Source organism: Saccostrea cucullata, unplaced genomic scaffold (assembly GCF_032062105.1).
Source record: "Saccostrea cucullata isolate Sc308-1 unplaced genomic scaffold, CSIRO_AGI_Scuc_v1 ctg1111, whole genome shotgun sequence".
NCBI lineage: Eukaryota > Metazoa > Mollusca > Bivalvia > Ostreida > Ostreidae > Saccostrea > Saccostrea cuccullata.
Genome location: NW_026922636.1, coordinates 5,747 through 23,415, shown reverse-complemented (window position 1 = coordinate 23,415; position 17,669 = coordinate 5,747). Strand labels below are relative to the sequence as shown.

The 17,669-nt window shown below is 33.9% G+C and overlaps 2 protein-coding genes across 3 annotated transcripts; both read left to right on the top strand.

Annotated features, from left to right (window-relative positions):
* Positions 1-851: 851 nt before the first annotated feature.
* LOC134262111 (LHFPL tetraspan subfamily member 2 protein-like) lies at positions 852-6,955 on the top strand. 2 transcript variants are annotated; one of them, XM_062744500.1, is made up of 4 exons: positions 852-1,042; positions 4,704-5,197; positions 5,683-5,796; positions 6,371-6,955. In XM_062744500.1, exons 2-4 carry the CDS (start codon positions 4,753-4,755, stop codon positions 6,511-6,513), a joined length of 702 nt encoding a protein of 233 aa, XP_062600484.1. In that variant the 5' UTR covers positions 852-1,042; positions 4,704-4,752; the 3' UTR covers positions 6,514-6,955. The 2 variants fall into 2 exon arrangements, with proteins under 2 accessions (XP_062600484.1, XP_062600485.1); XM_062744501.1 differs by lacking the exon at positions 852-1,042 and adding an exon at positions 1,827-1,849.
* Positions 6,956-9,679: 2,724 nt separating this feature from the next.
* Positions 9,680-16,600, top strand: LOC134262117 (CBP80/20-dependent translation initiation factor-like). The gene is made up of 5 exons (XM_062744506.1): positions 9,680-9,805; positions 10,867-11,158; positions 12,448-12,644; positions 13,289-13,380; positions 16,144-16,600. The coding sequence occupies exons 1-5, from the start codon at positions 9,701-9,703 to the stop codon at positions 16,277-16,279; spliced, it is 822 nt and encodes a 273-aa protein (XP_062600490.1). The 5' UTR covers positions 9,680-9,700; the 3' UTR covers positions 16,280-16,600.
* Positions 16,601-17,669: the final 1,069 nt, after the last annotated feature.

Below are 17,669 nucleotides of genomic sequence, written 5' to 3'. Positions count from 1 at the left end.
GGAAATTAAAGAGCACCGTTTCATGACTTATATGGATTTGTAACCTTTTTCTTTTAGCTTTTGATCCCCAAAGTCAACTGCATGGCATCTTCTTCAAGTCATCGATCGGGAATTATGATATAAAATCTTGTATTGCAAAAATAAAGGACTTTTTTCAAGGAAACGAAAGTGTTATAGACAGACAGAATGACGAATCGTAGGTGATGATCGCTAACATTTTCGAGACTCCTTATTATCGCGCATTGGCTCTTGATAAGCGAGACAAAATTTTCATAGGCGAGAATCAAATTTTTGCGAGCACGCTGTCTTGTGTAATTCCGGTAAAATAAATTTCTCATGCAAAAAAAGTGATTCACAGTATTGGCAGAATAATGTACATGTAGATTGGCGGACAAACAGGGTATGCTCACTCCTCCATGGCACCTGATCCCACTCTGATGTTTGTGAGGTCTGTGTTTGTTTTGTACATGTAATGCATATATTTGTTTAGCGAATTATATGAGTGGATCGAAGATTAAATTTATGGACACGTTTATGGCCGTAACATTATCATAAAGTTTTAATCTTGTATGTGTTAAAAACTGTTAATGTATCAGAGATCTTAAATTACTAAGGCTAGATATTGACGCATATCGGCTTTAAAGGAACATTTAATAAAATTTGATTCCACTTTTATTTCTTATGTAATTTTCTGTGACAAATTTAAGCGTTTTAAGTGTGTCTTTGACGGTCTCTTTAAGTAGGAATAATATATGTTTAGTGAATCTCGATCAAAGTAACTATTGAGCTGCCTCTTCTTCATGCAAACACCCCCATCTCTTTGAGTATTGGAATCGCCCATTCTCAAAAATCTCACAATTATATGTGCGTGAATCGTTTGTAGCAGAGAGTTTTCATATTCAGCAATTAATAATGCATGTTCGAGAACAGATGCGCGTGCAGGATGATGCGCTGGGACCACCTGTTTTCACACGTGCGTGTATCCGCTAGAGGTTGTAAATAATTTGACTCCCGTGGAATTTTAAAATTACGTCTAGCCCAGGTAAGTGCGTCCTTAAGTTATGTATAAACGCGGTGTTTAAATGTAACATTTATTTTTTTTTTATATAGAAACATGATACAAGTATGTTTATGCATCATCCAGTTTTTGCTGTACTGGTATCTCTCTTTTACACATGTCAGTGCTGTGTGTATGTGTTTCTGGTCACTGTGGCTATTTATCATTTTGTCTGAAGCTGAAAGGTCGAGGCATATTTTTTTTTCTCTCTCTCGGGGGCAAGCGAGAGGTACTTAATACTTCACAGTAAATGTTACGACTCTTCACGCCTCGGAATATTTTCTCAGCATAATAAAACGATGACATGAAATGTTTACATACATTATTCATACTTAATCAATTTCTATACCAAAAAGACGCGCGCACTGCTTTAACCTAAAGTCAGGGAGTGTCGTAAATTAAGATACTTATACACTGAAAGCCTACCGGCGGTTTACATTCATTAACATGTAAATGTGTTTAATCATGAATCCAATAGAGAATTTGATCTGTTAAGGGGTTACTTCACGTATGTATTCGTTAAAGAGGACGTCTTATAAGTTATAACTTCTGTAGCGACATGTTCCTCCGCAGTACATCATGTACATGTAAGTAAAGTGTGTTCTATTAACAAACTCAGGAAGTTTTTTGTAATTTAAGCTTTGATCAGTAGCCATTGGGCTTTGTGAAGGATGAGAGAGAAAAATTAATTATATCTCCATTTACTTTCTGGCTCATTAAGGGTTCGTTAAGGATGAGGTATACGTTTTTTGTGGCGGATTTAAAGTAAAAGAATAACTCTGGCGGTTTAAGGTAAATTCAAGGACGAAATGAAAACCTTTTGAAGATTTTTTTTTTCATATATTAACTTCCCTCTTAATGTACTTTCATGCGATCGACAGTGCACTGTATATATATACCCTGGTATTTGATTTGTGACGCGTAGTCAATCATGCAGCTCTTTTATCGTTTACAAAAATGATATCATAAGTACAGGTTTTATTATCTTTTATCCACGGTGTAATTGCATGCCTTGCAGAAAAATTCTTTTAGAAAATCAGTAGCATCGTCTGATATATATATTTTATTTAATTAAATAATCCCTATCTGGGATTATGACTTTGGGAGTTGGGGTGTGGTGATATATTTGGGTTGGGGATAGAGGGAGAGGGGGTGGTTATAACTAATTTAGGTTACCTTCACTCGATGGCATTATATTGCCTTTTGCATAGGTCAAGGGGTGAGGGTGGGTCTTAAGCAAAAACAGTAGCGTTACTTTGAATCTAATTACTGATTAATGAGTTGAAAACATCTCGATAAAAGCCAAGACTGCAATTAAGATTAGGCCCTTAGTGCTTTTTAAAGATTTTTTTTTTAATGTGAAAATATAAACTCTACACAGGCTGACAAACTACATGTATCAAATAAGTTGTAGAGGAACACTGTTAGCAACCTCCCCCTTTTTTATAGCTGAATAAATGTCTTAATATTTTTATCCCATAGCATTGTTGGATTTTTGTTTATAAGTTTTAGAGATTATAATTTTAAATGAAAACTTAAGAAGTCAGTATTATTTACAAATTAGAATACAAAACATTTTTAACGAACACTCACATATCCTTGGTGTCATTATAAAAATCTATGTAAATATATCTTTCACCATTTACTAGTATTCCGCGACATTATTCAAAGCACAGGCTTTACATGCATGTATATAAAAAATTACTCCCAACCTTATAATTAGTTATGGATTTATTTTTTTTTTAATATGAAGAATATGTAACATCAAGTGTCTATAATTCAGAGCTATTACCAGAAATTAACCTGGAAGATGCACTAGGAGTATATATAATTCTGCAAAAAACACTGCAAATGGCGTTCCAATGAAACCCAGAAAAACACCGAGGAAAAAATCTTGATGGCGAAATGGGAAAATACAAATTTTTGGCAAAGAGAATATGTACGAGACAGGGGGACGCCGAATTATGATACCCCAAGTATGATCGGAAAACAGCGGGGAGGGGCGCGCACCATCTGCCGCGAGTGTTGTGATAATGAGTAATGGTGGTGGCTGTCGACCGTGTTCATCGTGTTATCATAGCTGTAACGGTAATCCAAGTTATCTCACAGCTGTCTGTGATGTTACAGCCTCAATCAGATTCTGATCTCAGCGAGTCTCTCTATCCATTCTCTCTCCCTTCTCTCCATCCATTCTCTCTCCCTTCTCTCTATCCATTCTCTCTCCTTCTCTCCATCCATCCATTCTCTCTCTCTCTCCGTCTCTCTCTCCCCTCTCTCTCATTCTCTCGATCCCCCATTCTCCTCTCTATTCATTCTCTCTCACTCCATTCTCTCTCTCCATTCCCTTCCTATTCTCTCTTTCTCTCCTCTCTCTATCCATTCTCTCTCTCATTCTCTCTCTCTCTCTCTCTCTCTCTCTCTCTCTCTCTCTCTCTCCCTCTCGTCTCTCTCTCTAAAACAGGAAAACATATATACAGGCTGGATGGAGATATGCAAACAAATTTCAGATCGATATTCATGATAATACGGTTGGTGTTCATCAGGGAAAGCTTAGGGACTTTCCTTAGATTCGCTCCATAACAAAAAACTCCATCAAAATTATTCAAGCACAGTTGCAGATTGTAAGAAAGCTGAAGACACGTTATCCGTGGGTATCCATGTTATCAAATTGGTTAGAGGAAATCTGAGGGCGAGAGCAGGGTTCCTTAACCTCTGCCAGGATCTGTTCACGGGGTGATAGCAGCGGTGATGATGATAGATTTTTTAATCACAACAAAGGCTTCTCTAATTAAACATCTACGTGTGGAATGTGTGTCTTGTTTGTCATGTTTATAATATTGGCTGAGGTTATAGTCGACGCCTTATCTCAGATTCTTTGAAATATTTATTTGCGAAGAGTATTTAGGGTATACAAATGGAAAATGCAACGTGTCCCAAATTGCAAAGACAAAAAAAAAACCTCAGAGTAATTTTTTTTTTCATGTGAACCTCCCCCCCCCCCCCCGTCTTTCACATACAAACAGACAGATCTTAAGGACACTGGGTTCTCGAAACCGATCAGAGAGCCCGTCGATTATTTTGGTCAAAGATTGGCCAATAACAATGAAAACTGATTTAGTGAACGGTTTGCATAAGCTGCGTATCATTAGATAAGCCGATTTAGACCACTTGATGCCAGACCCGGGTTTGTTTGACATTGGGCGCTTAATGATCTTGTAATCATTTTATGATACACAGGTACATTTCTTAAAGAATCAGAATTGAGAGGCGATCAAAATAAAAGCGGATTAAAATATGGCGTGAAAATTCTGCAGGGCGCCTGTATTACTGATCCTTGAAGATCCTGGGTGTAATTCTAAAATTAATTTCATATGGTATTTTGTTAAACTCCCATGTCTGGTTTTTTTTCTAGGATATTATATGACTCCCCCCCCCCCCCCCCCCCGCACACACACATACACTTAATGAAAAGGGTACCTTAAGACGATATCCATCAGTTAAAAGTAAATATTTAACTTGTAAATCAGATAAGCTTGGAAACAAAATTTTCAATTTTTGTAATCTAACAAAACTTGACTTTTAGTATTATTAGGTAGTATAAATATATACCGTATTTAATATATATTTGTTTCTTTTTTATTTTCAGGAAGTAAACTTTATCGAACACGAACTTTGATTTTCATCTGGAGGATATCATGTGTTACGTCATAGTCACGTGCCGTTCTTTGGGATGGACGCTTTTAAGTGTCACTGTAACCTTGGCAACTGTCGCCGCAGTTATCTCCCCGCACTGGATGATCGGAACTCCTCGAGAAACTGCCATTAAATTGATGAATGCTTCGGAAGATTTTATGGACTCGGAAACTTTCAGACCAACATTAGGAATATTTAATAGATGTACAAAACTTCAGTTAGACTTCCAAATCGCCAAAGTCAGGGATAATTGTGCTACATTCGTTGTGTCGTTTTCTGCAGCGGACGATTTTTTCCCGCATGCGTGGAAGGCCTGTGTGATATTGTTCGGTATTGCCGGAACTCTTCTGCTCTTTTCCATGTTGTGTTCTGTACTGAGTTTGTTTGTCCGATCAATTTGTGGAAAAAGTATATTTACAGTTGCAGGATTTATACAAAGTATTGGAGGTAAATATTTATAGCAACACTCTTTCAATGTGAATAAAACCTATATATAAACGTTTTATTATATAAAATCAACCTTCTTTCTATTTTTCTTTGTATTCTCACAGTCTGTCAACCCGATTAAGACATTAATATACAAGGGATTTTAGATTGATAATAAAATGACCTTGGTTATGAGCGTGAAAGATTAATTTGAATAATTTTGAAAAAAAGGTAGAAAATCAGTGCTAATTCTTACTGTTTTCTTTGTACAGTTGAATCTTGTTATCTCGATCAAATAATCTCGACGGGACTACATAAAATAAAATTTTGAGATATCTGAAGCTTCGAGATAACGAGAGTAAAAAATTGAATAAAAGCTTGCATGGCTGGGACTGTCTACTATTACTTCGACATATCTCTTGTATTCGAGACATTGATGTTCGAGAAAACGAGGTTCAACTGTATATGGTCAGATTTACTTTAATCCTTACTTTTAATTTTTCCAGGTCTATTTTCCGTGATTGCTCTGGTTATATACCCTACTGGCTGGGGCACCAAAAGGGTGCGGGATCTTTGTGGAGAATATGCCGAACCTTACGTTATAGATAATTGTACCATAGGTGAGTGCATGTACAAAAAAACTATAGTTCATTTGCACCATTGTTAAGTAAACGGTGAAAGCAGTTTTTGCAACTGGGTAATAGTGTGTTCTATTTTAAGAACAATGCACATATACAACTGAAAAAATTACATTGATAATCAAAAAAAAAAAATGCACAAACAATCCAACAAAGTTAAAGAAGAAATCCGACAAACTAAAATAATACTTTTTTGTCAAAAGTTATTTCACTTATAAATTATATTGATTAAAATTTAATGTACATTTGCAGAAATAAGATTGAGTCAAAGTAAAGGCTTATAATATCAGAAGAATTAAGGTTTCTTAGACCCTTTGGTAAGAGAGACAACTCGTACTCTGATTAATAACAATTTGATTGTTTGTATTGTTAAACTTGTTTGTAGTAAATTTTGTTTGCAATATATTTTGAATATCATCAATGCAAAATCTTTTTTATGTGTCAACAAAAGGACGGTAAACCTCTGTTAAATCTGTTCCTTCATGCATATATACCAAGTTTCATTATTATTTTTACTTAATTAATTTATATCTGGTATTTTATATTTATAATGAAGGTTGGTCTTACTACCTCGGGATAGCTGCCACGGTACTCGTGTTTGTAGCGGCAGTTTTGTCTGTTCCCGCGGACAGATCCACAACCAGCAGAAAAGTGGAAGAGGAAATGCTGGAGGGAAAAAATCTCATTTGTGTATTGTGACATCACTTCCTGGTCCCATTACTCGGAACACCTCAGCTTGTTTCCGAAGAAACCTTTCCTTGTTGCATTAATCAACGTGTACGTCCCTAAGTCATTAGGCAGTCTCCGTAAATTTCCGACGGGCAGCCGAGCGTCTTGTTAAACGAGACTTGAACGAGACTAGTGATTAATTTTGTGCTGATGAAAAATGATGGCAAATGGGATTAATTGTGGCATTATTATTTTTTTAAAAATACAAATTAATTTCAGATTTTCAAATATTTCTTTGGTATATTTGAAGTTTCATTGTGAAGCTTTTGCAATGGAATATTATGCCAAATGAAATAACTCAAAGATGTAAATTTTAATAGAACATATTAGTCCATTGTTGGTCTGTACCTTGTCAGTCGTGAAGTGTACTCTAGTCTCCAAAGATTATATGATACAAAGTAAATGAGAAACCAAAGATGCCCTGAATATCAGTTTATAAATATGTATAATGATTATGTACCTTATTGATATGTGTGTTTTTTTACACATATCAATACATGTGTATTATATACCTTTGTAACCTAACCAAACAAGTAGTGAGAAACGTTGATAGATTTATATACATGTAACTTGAATATCCCGTAATAAAGAATTGAAATAATTTTAATGTCTATATATAGATTTGTACATATTACTCAAACAAATTTTGGAAAAAAATCTCTCTATGTTTTGTAATTTTTGGTAATTTTTTTTAAAAAGTTTTTTTCCTAGTTACACATGTACATATGTACCTCTCTAACCTAACCAAACAGGTATTATAAGTTTAAATTTAGAATTTTGAAAAATTATATGTACCTTGTATGTCCTTAAAAAAAATTATGTTAGTACCAAAAAAATTTTATAGGTATATAATGTTACTTTATATTAACATGATTAAAGAATAAAGTATACATGTATTATATAATATGTAAGTTAACAGAATTCAGCGAATAAAAAAAATTATGTATGAAGTGCACGTTGATATTACTTATTATAAAAATACTCAGTATACAATGACAGTGATGATAAGTTCAGTCAGAAAATGTGTATATTTTTACTATAACGATGTCAATTTGGAATTAAATAAAAGGTTTGACTCTACATGGACTGTACAGTAAAACTCAACAATGACAGTGATGTGAAGTTTAGTCATAAAATGTATATTTTAACTATAACGAGGTCATTTTGGAAATGAAAAGTTTGACTCTACATGTACTGTATTGTATAATAATTAAGTTATGAGTTTTTTGTCCTGGCAACTGCTGATTTTATATTTACTTATAGTTGTTTCCTTTTGTACATATTTGATGACATGAGTGTTTCGTGAGTTTGATTGTCCTTTGCATTTGTTTAATTATAAATCATTATAATTGTTAATTTATTCCCTCTTTTTATTTATGGTTCACTTCACAGGCTTTTGGATCGCATGGAAAAAAATGTGTGTAAAAAAAAAAAGTATTTTTCAACACCTCAATTTTTTTTCTAAGCGATTTAAAGACCTGTGGTTCACTTACATCATTTTTTGTCATTCTACCTTCATTTACACAGTTTTTGTTCACTGTTCATTTATCAACTGTTATTCAGAATAAAATGTGAGCATGTTTACAATTGATTAAAAAATAAAATAATTATAAAAAGTGTTTTTCCTTTTCATTCAGATTGACACTATGTGAAAAATATAAATAGACAAGCACTATAATCCATTTGGCCTCATTTGTTATAGCCTTCAACTCGACATTTAGATATATACCGACGAAATAACTTATCAATAAACAATGGGTTTAAGTTATTTCCATTCATATTTCATCAAGTTATATCGCAATGATCTTGAAATTAAATTCGTACACATCTGTTTCATATCTGGATATTTTAGAAGAAATAGACACCAAATTGTTAAGTAAACCTGCTTAGGATGTTTATATCTCTCATGAAGTTGATTTAATAAGCACAGGCAGGCACCTGACTTTACATATTTGTCTTATATATATTAAAAATAACCCAAATATGTACGGGTATTTCTTTTTTTTTTTAATATAAAAAATATACGTAACGTCAGGTGCCTGAGGCAGTGAACGCAACCATTTCTCAGAGGAGGTAAGTTATTAGCAAACCAGTTGAAATAAGAATATGAACAATCTCGTTTAAAGTCATTTCATAAATTCTATGGTCGATACACATGACCTTGTCAGCAAATACAACCTGTAGTTAAGTCAACTGATGACTGGCATTATGCATTGTTATGGGTCACTTTTAAACACTAAATTGTCGATGGATTTTTCCATTATTTCTCTGCCATGACAAGGCGTACACAAGGGTATGACTGATCGACAGGGGAAGCTCACTCCTCCATAGCACCTGATCCCACCTCTAATGTTTTAGATTTCAGTTTTGGCTTTACACTTGATTTTCACTGTTTGAATGGACGTTTGATCCATTATTTCCATATACAGAACAGAACAGAACAGAACAGAACATTTTATTTCTAATTTAGAGCCCATATACATGTATTTCATGGTAATGTTCCTCTATAGTCATTTATATCTTATATATCTGTTATGAATACTTTTCTAAAATGCAGACACAAAGCCACCGGCAAAGGGTCGACAGGGACAGCAGTCACCGCTACGATGACTTTGTCAAAATTACTGACAGAATTTTGACTAACATGCACATAAATATTTTCTATACATGTATGAGAATACGAAAACCATAAAAACTCAAAGTTTGCTAATTAATAGTTTCAACAATTTTTTTTTTACATCTGAATGTGGTCTTTATCAAGACCATATCTTAAGCACATCTCTTTTTAACATTTTTTATCAATGATAAAATAATTTGTGATAAACGTATTTAAAACAGACAGTTGTGTCCCAGAATTTAGGAATACCATGTAAAACTGCTAATATGCTTCTTGCAGAACAGATTTAGATAAAACTTCATATGGACATTAATTATGCCCCTTTTAGCTCAAAATCAATGAAATCACTCTAGAAATTTACAGAACAAACTATGAAAACACACCATAAAATAGAACAAACTAAAGTATGTCCTTGGTCAGGACTATTAAAGATTTTGCACGAAGTGGAAATAAAACATTCATTATGATTTAAAGGAAATAGTATTCGTACGAGCTAATATCATAAAGCAATCCGTCCATCGTACGAGTTGACTTTTCACCATGGCCAGCGTCGGGCGAGGGAGGGGGAGAGGGAGGGGCCTACTGGTCACTAAAGTTGGATCTGTGTCAAAGCCTGGACCTGAAGGTGATGTGGGATCGACCAAGGTAAGCCATCATTTAGTCATTCTTGTAAATGGCATGTGACAATATCCGAATTTCCTCAGTTACGATTTATGCATGGAACTGCCTGGATTATCCAAGATTCCTCTGACTATAATCCCTGCTTTTATATTGTGAGTCTTGTGACTTGTTGAGGTGACAATCAGACACATTTGCGAAATAATGGTTGAATAAAAGAACAGTCATCAACAAGAAGCGTGGTGAATAGGTCTGTATCATGTGTATGGCTCAGGCTGGACCATGAATTCAACCTGGGACCCCTGCATCACTAGTCAGGTGCTCTACTGACTGAGCTACCCAAGCCTATATTGATTGTCCAAACCATAACACCTGTATCCACATGAATTTGGTCAGATTTAATATGTTTTTGGCAAGATTGAATATGGTTTGATCTGCATGTATCTTCCACATTTCATTAAATAATCATCATGGAACATGTTCATATTCCATGTTTTGTTTTGTTTTTTTTTTCTATGTTTTGTGAACAGTTACGTTATGTCCTTAAGGTCAAGATCTAGTGAATGAAGGGTACCTACAGATTTATCAAATTCAAGAAATGAATTCCTCTAATGATGCTTTATAACTTTTGCTTGGTCAAAAAAAGTGTTTCGGGGCATAATTTGTTGGAAAATAAGATGAAAAACCATATTTTAAACTGTCATTTTCAATGAAATATGAAGAAAACCAGTTATGAATATGGGAGTTTTTTCCATATCACACAAACAAAATGTATCCAGATTGCCTACAGTCTTTCAGAAAACGGTAATTTGTATGTTCTTGGTCTCTTCTTTAAAATAATGCTAAATTTAATATAGGTATCCGGACTACTTTTCAGGTGATTTCAAATTAAATTCCATGAACATGCTTTATTTTCTACATAGTTCTATTAGAGCCGTAAAGTACGGGAAAAAGAAAGTTGAAAGTGATTATGACGTCATAATGGATCTGGCACCAAAAAGTTAGTCTAAGGACATTTACTAGATCTTGACCTTAAAGATTTCACTGGTTATTGAGACGAAGTAAATGCCATGTTTTATATTTTACAGGATGGGGAATCCCCACCACCAGGGGGCACTGTACAGGAACTCGAGGACTACCTGGAGGGGCTGACCCTTAATCTGACCGAGGACAATCTTGAAGACATCCTCACCTTGTCCAAATCAATGTCAACAGAGGACCACGTGATGAATGTGGCCAAGCGCATTTATGACAAGAGTTTGAAAGACCTTGAGTTTGCCAAATGCGGAGCATGTATTTGTGATAGACTGTCTAATGTTGAGGTTCAAACAGCTAAATTTAGAAATGTTATTCTCCGATACGTGCAGGAGGATTTTAAAGGTACATTGTACGGGGTATTTATAGATCGTATTTTATGTTTTTTTGTTCTTGCATATATTTTTTGTTCTTTGGCAATTGTAATTGGCAGATAAGATATTCATAAGAGCCATTATTTCTTTATAAAAGAATAATATGATAATGAAAACTCCTATTTATCAACTATTTTTATGAAATCATGAATTGATCAAAATTGTAGAATCTCTTACCGTATAAGTGGAAATTTTAGCGAGACGCAAATTTAGCGATTTGTCCTTAAAAACTGGTAATCTATTTTTAGCGAAATATTATTTTAGCGATTTTATAATGAATTTTAAAGAAGCTCTTACAAATAAAATGCAATGAAGGGGTCCCGACCCTCTGCTATCAAATTTCACTCAGAAAATTTAATATTTCTTATTTTGATTTTCATGAACAACAATAACATTAAAGCCACATAGAAAATAGTTTGATGTAAGAAGCGCAGCTTATTTTTTCAGAAATGATTTTTATGTCATATCATGATATGAAGAAATTTCAACATAGAGGACAGAAACAGTAACGATTTATTATCATAACATTTAATTTGAAATATGAGTTGTATATGAAAATAATACTTAGTATAATACCTATTAAAATCATGTAAGAAAACATCATGAAGCGATGCTTTCTACGTGAAAATTACAATGTTGTATGTGGTTGTATGAAAAAAATACATCTGTGAGGAGGAGTTAATTTCTTCTAAAGATTTCTTTATGAAAAAAATGTCAAATGTTAAAAATTCTGTATTACATGTAAGTACTAGAAACATTAAACCATTATAAAAATAGTCTTTTTAAAAATACAACTTATTCAATTTAAAATGCTTTTGAAGTAGGATTTAAATGTTTTATTGTTAGATATAATAAAACAATTAGTCTGAGATTGGCAAAAGAAATAGAAAGTAATGTTTCCATCGCATGTCAGATTTCATCGAATTGTCTACTTAATTCATAAATTATTTTTCATGTTAAAAGCAGTTGATTAATTGTTTTGTACTCTGACTGTCTCTGAGAGTTATCTGTCATATCAGAGGGTCATACTTGTATTTTTAGCGATATTCTTTTATGTGGACCCTCGCTAATAATGCCAAAATTAAATCCTCGCTAAAAATTCTACTTATACGGTATTAAAAACAAACTCCTAAGTGCCAATTAATTCAATAAAATACTTGCACTAGCAACACAGTGCGTGATATTTATTTCCGATAACAACACTTAATTCATGTAATTTTGTACAGAAAAAAATAGACTTAAGTTGACTTTCTTTTTCAGGAAAGGAGGAGATGAGATCTTCAGACAACAAGCGTTACCTAGGATTCGTCACGTTTCTCTGTCAGGTCTTTGGAAATGTTCGCCTTACGACGGGGGACACCATGAAGCCCTTAGTGGCTCCCGTGTTTGAGTGTTTAGAACAAATCTTACAGGACCAAGCCTCAACCGAGGATGAGTACGAATGTTTGTCATTACAGGTCAGTATTTCAGGTCATTTTAACAGGTTAATATCTCATGTCAGATAATTTTCTCTAATTATAGATAGTTTTCGATTGACCAAGAGTTACTTCCCATTGGCCGCCATACTGGAGGTCCAAATGCTCATATTCCTTCATTGTTCAACCAATTTTAAATTTTTATATTTGCGATTTTGAATCAGGAATCATTATTTATATAAATTTTTGGAAGCCTCCTTTATTTTAAAAAAAATATTTGATAACAATTTTCCACCAAATGTTTCTGCTATATTTTCTTAAACTTGGTAAGACAAAGAGGAAAACTCGCCGAGTCAACCTCCAATATGGCGGCCAACTGGAGGTAACTTTTGCTAAATTTAGGCCCATCGAAAACTATCTATTACAGGTTAATATCTCATATTATTGCAGGAAAATACATCAATCTCATCATTTATCAGTATTTTCTGTCATTACAAGTCTGAAAAGTCAAGTTTCAGTTTAGCTGCTTTCTTTTCTAATGCAATTTTGTGTTCAGTGCATTTTACAGAAAAATTGATTTTGAAAGAAAAGAAGAACCACATCTTTATTGATGAGGTTGATTAATAATGATGTACATGTACTTGATGATTAATTACTGAAGCATTATTCATGTTATTTGTATGTAGCTGCAGTGCATTGGTAAAGACCTTGAACTTCAGGACCAGCCACGCATGTCTGCTTTGCTTGATCAAGTGCGAACACGCATCATAAAAGATGGGTAGGTCACACAGAATTTAATAACCCAGATTTTTATCTAAGGAGTTATCATATTCAACACGAATCATCATATATTCTTTTTAATCAATGTTTTATACAGTCCCTGAAACGTTCTACTTTCCCATTTTTCCTTTCGCTCACCGTTCGTTCACCGTTCGTTCAGCGTGCGTTCACCGTTCGTTCAGCGTGCGTTCACCGTTCGCTCTCTGTTCACAGTATTGCGTTCACCATTCACAAAACGTTCACCGTTTGCTCTTCGTTCCGTTTACTTTGCGTTCACCGTTCACTTATCGTTCAGTCTTTATTGTCATTCGGAACACTGAAGTGAAAGGACTTATCTTTTTGATGGTAAGGATTTACACGTTTTTTAATTAAATAACTTAGATATCGTGTTTGAAGAATAATTATTTCATTGCAAAAATTATCTATGGTATTTATATTTTTATTGTCGTAACTCAGCTGTTACTTTATTCATGAAATTTCTCTGGAAAATAATACATTAAGTACCTACTGTTCATGTAATATGTAGAATGATGCTAAAATATTAAATTTAAAAAAAGGCAATGTACAAATGCTTTACGCACGGCAAGAATTTGTTGTAATGTTAAAGATGACAAATCACCAATGGATGTATTATAATTAATGCAAGTCTTTTACAAGACATGAATACACAAAAAATTATTGCTACCGTAGCATGTGTTTCAAACTACACGTAGGTCTTAGAATTATGAACAGTACTGCAAATATTCAGTTAATCAAATATTTTTAGAGCTAATTTAATTGATAGTGTGGTTTTAAATTTTAGAAAACATCAACTTTTTAAAATAATCTTTTATTAGAAAGGGAAAATTCCTTCCTTCACCATACCAAAATATATGTTTGCCATTCAGTATAATTAAGCCCCCCCCCCCTCCCCCACCCCCGGTGCCTTTTCTCCCGAAATAAAATTCTTCGTATTTTCAGTACATTTTATTTAATATCAAATGTGTATTGTAGCTCAAGAAAATCAGTCTTAAAACCAACATCAAACAGTCATTAAACAATATTATTTTAGAATAAATTTTTGCCAACAGTAGTATTTTCAAAACGAAATACGGCTTACATGTAATACTGATTTAAGATTTCAAAGAAATATTATTCATTGACTTTTTCTGGAACTAAATACATGTAAGACTTATTTTAATATTTTAGAATATAAATAATTATTTAGGTAATTCTCAGACTTAAGAAAACAGATTTGTTTGTTCTATCAGAAGGTGTACATATAGTTGGACCGTAAAATTTGATTGAATTGGATTTCATAATATGCAGAAAGTGGAATACGATTGGAAAAAAAAACACAGCATGAAATGACTTAAATTACAAGTTATATCTATGTTTCCATTGATTCAATGCTTACAAATCTCTAAAAAATGATTTTACCAATTATTTATCAATTTTTCATTTGCAGAAATTTTAAAAATTAAGCTTCAGAGCTACAAATTCCCGAAAATTATGTCGTGTGCATGTATATTCGCCGACGAAATATTTATGTGAAGCTTTAAGAAATGTTTATTTGTAAAAAAAAAAAATATTTATTTTTGGTGTATTTAAAAATTTTCAAAGTATCTTGACCACAATAACCAGTAAACAAGAATGAACATCAGAGAAAAAAAACGTTAAACATCTAAACTGTACGTTTTATCACAATAGGGCACACTATTTGACGAGAACATAAAACTGTACGACTTACTATATTGTTTGTATACAAGCGATAATTAGTTCGTTCATGTATGTACCGTGTACAATGTAATTAATTCATTCTATAAGTAGTAGTTTTATCTTCTGAAGTCCACATTATTTTATTAGTTAAAAGAATAAGCATATTTACTATATAAATAAATTAATTTTATATTCAAACTACACGCGTTCGGTAACAAATACACATGTTTTACGGCAATTAAAATCGTGTTATAAAATGAAACATAGGTACATATATGTACAGTAAAAATGTTTTTATTACCGGTATTTATTTATTTTTTTTTTTTATATTAATCTATTGTTAATTTTTATATTAAAGCACCTAAAATTAGAATTAAAGAATAATAGAATAATTTCAATGCAAGGAAAAGATCGGAGGCATTCCGAATAAATCCTTCATCTTGCGTTCACCGTTCGTTCACCGTTCACTTTGCGCTCGCGTTCGCGCTCGGTTTGCGTTCTGCGTTCACTCACTGTTTACCGTTCACATATCGTTCACCAAGTTGCGTTCAGCGTTCGCACATCGTTCACTCACCATTCGCTCTGCGTTCGTTCACCGTTCGTTCACCGTTCAGGTGGGAAAGTAGAACGTTTCAGGGACTGTATTTCACTATCAACGTTTTCCACTGTTTTTTATTTGAATCCACTTTATTTTACACTCACACTCACACAAATTGAATTGTGAATTTACAGCAGTGGATTATTAAAAAAATAATAATTATGGCCCCCTTCGAAAAAGGGAGGGCATATTGCTTTGCTACTGTCTGTTGGTCCACAATCAGTTTCCATTCTTTTTCTCTGCAGATGTTGCACATACTGAAATGAAATTTGGTATACAGATTTATCATAAGGATATTTAGGTCATGTTCTGTTTTGAGTACGATTGAGCCATTTTGGATGGAGTTATGCCCCTTGGGCTTTGAAAAATTCCAATTATATGGGGGAGGGGGGCATAAGTGTTTTTTACAAACATCTCTTGTTAAATATTAACTTGATATTTTATTAGTAATTCTGACTGTTACAGACTGACAGCTAGGGGGCGCTGTACTCTTCTAGAACTGCTGGAGTGTGGATCGCGGGGGTGGAAGCCATTATCTAACGACCTGACGCGATTCTACTGCGACACCATGGTTGAGATTTTTGCCACAAGTATTGAGTGACCACCATTTTAGAACTGTAAACACCTTGTTACAAGTACAACAGGAAGAGCTGCCGTTAAGTCACATGGCTGTTTGGAATTCAATGGAGCATGACCGTGTCCTGCCTGATGAATTGTGGCATTATATATTATTCATATAGATGACATATCAATGAGTTCTGTTTAGATGTAAATGGGAAAGCACCAACTGGTATGATTTCAGAGTTGGGCCTAATTTTTGTTCATGTGTTCACATTTTGCACAGATGTCAAATTTTGGAGAGGTGGGTTATATTTCCATGAATTCATGAGAACATTCTTCTCGTCAATTTACGGTTATGTGTTCACTGGAGTGTCACTGTCCTGCCTGCTGAACCGTGACATTTTATTTTTAGAAATGACATATCAATATGTTTGGTTTTGATGAAACAGGAAGGCACCAATTTGTATTATATCAGCTTTGGTCTTTATGTTTTTTTCCAGGTCTAAACATTTTTTGGCACATGTGGGCTAATTTTGCACATGTGGGGCAAGTTTTGAACATTAGCATTTTCTTCCAGTTAAATTTGTTTAATTTGAGCTCTGTTATAATCAAAGTTATAGAATAAATGTAGCAAAAATTTAATAAAATATTGTTAGATATCTGGAGTTTACCAGCCGTTTAATAAACAGTATTTTTCTACATTTTTAGCTCACCTGAGCCGAAGGCTCAAGTGAGCTTTTCTGATCACATTTTGTCCGTCTGTCCGTCCGTCCGTCCGTCTGTAAACTTTTCACATTTTCGACTTCTTCTCAAGAACCAATGGGCCAATTTTAACCAAACTTGGTACAAAGCATCCTTGGGTGAAGGGGAGTTTAAATTGTTAAAATGAAGGGCCAAGTCCCCTTACAAGGGGAGATAATCAAGAAAAGACAAAAATAGGGTGGGGTCACTAAAAAATCTTCTTCTCAAGAACCACTGAGCCAGGAAAGCTGAAACTTATGTGGAAGCATCCTTGGGTAGTGTAGATACTAAATTGTTAAAATCATGACCCCCGGGGGTAGGACGGGCCACAATTTGGAATCCAAGTTTTACTTTGAAATATTTTGGTAAAATCTTTAAAAATCTTCTCAAGAACCACTGAGCCAGGAAAGCTGAAACTTATTTGGAAGCATCCTTGGGTAGTGTAGATATTAAATTGTTAAAATCATGACCCCCGGGGGTAGGGTGGGGCCACAATAGGGAATCCAAGTTTTACATAGAAATATATAGAACAAATCTTTAAAAAATCTTCTTCTCAAGAACCACTGGGCCAGAAAAGCTAAAACTTATATGTTAGCATTCTTGGGTAGTGTAGATATTAAATTGTTAAAATCATGACCCCCGGGGGTAGGGCGGGGCCACAATAGGGAATCCAAGTTTTACATAGAAAT

Bases quoted from the DNA above. Each gene is read 5' to 3' on its own strand.
- LOC134262111 (XM_062744500.1), top strand. From the start codon at position 4,753: ATGTGTTACGTCATAGTCACGTGCCGTTCTTTGGGATGGACGCTTTTA. The intron at 5,198-5,682 runs GTAAATATTTAT...TAATTTTTCCAG, and splicing joins ATTTATACAAAGTATTGGAG to GTCTATTTTCCGTGATTGCT. The intron at 5,797-6,370 runs GTGAGTGCATGT...TTTATAATGAAG, and splicing joins TATAGATAATTGTACCATAG to GTTGGTCTTACTACCTCGGG.
- LOC134262117 (XM_062744506.1), top strand. From the start codon at position 9,701: ATGGCCAGCGTCGGGCGAGGGAGGGGGAGAGGGAGGGGCCTACTGGTC. The intron at 9,806-10,866 runs GTAAGCCATCAT...TATATTTTACAG, and splicing joins GTGATGTGGGATCGACCAAG to GATGGGGAATCCCCACCACC. The intron at 13,381-16,143 runs GTAGGTCACACA...TGACTGTTACAG, and splicing joins ACACGCATCATAAAAGATGG to ACTGACAGCTAGGGGGCGCT.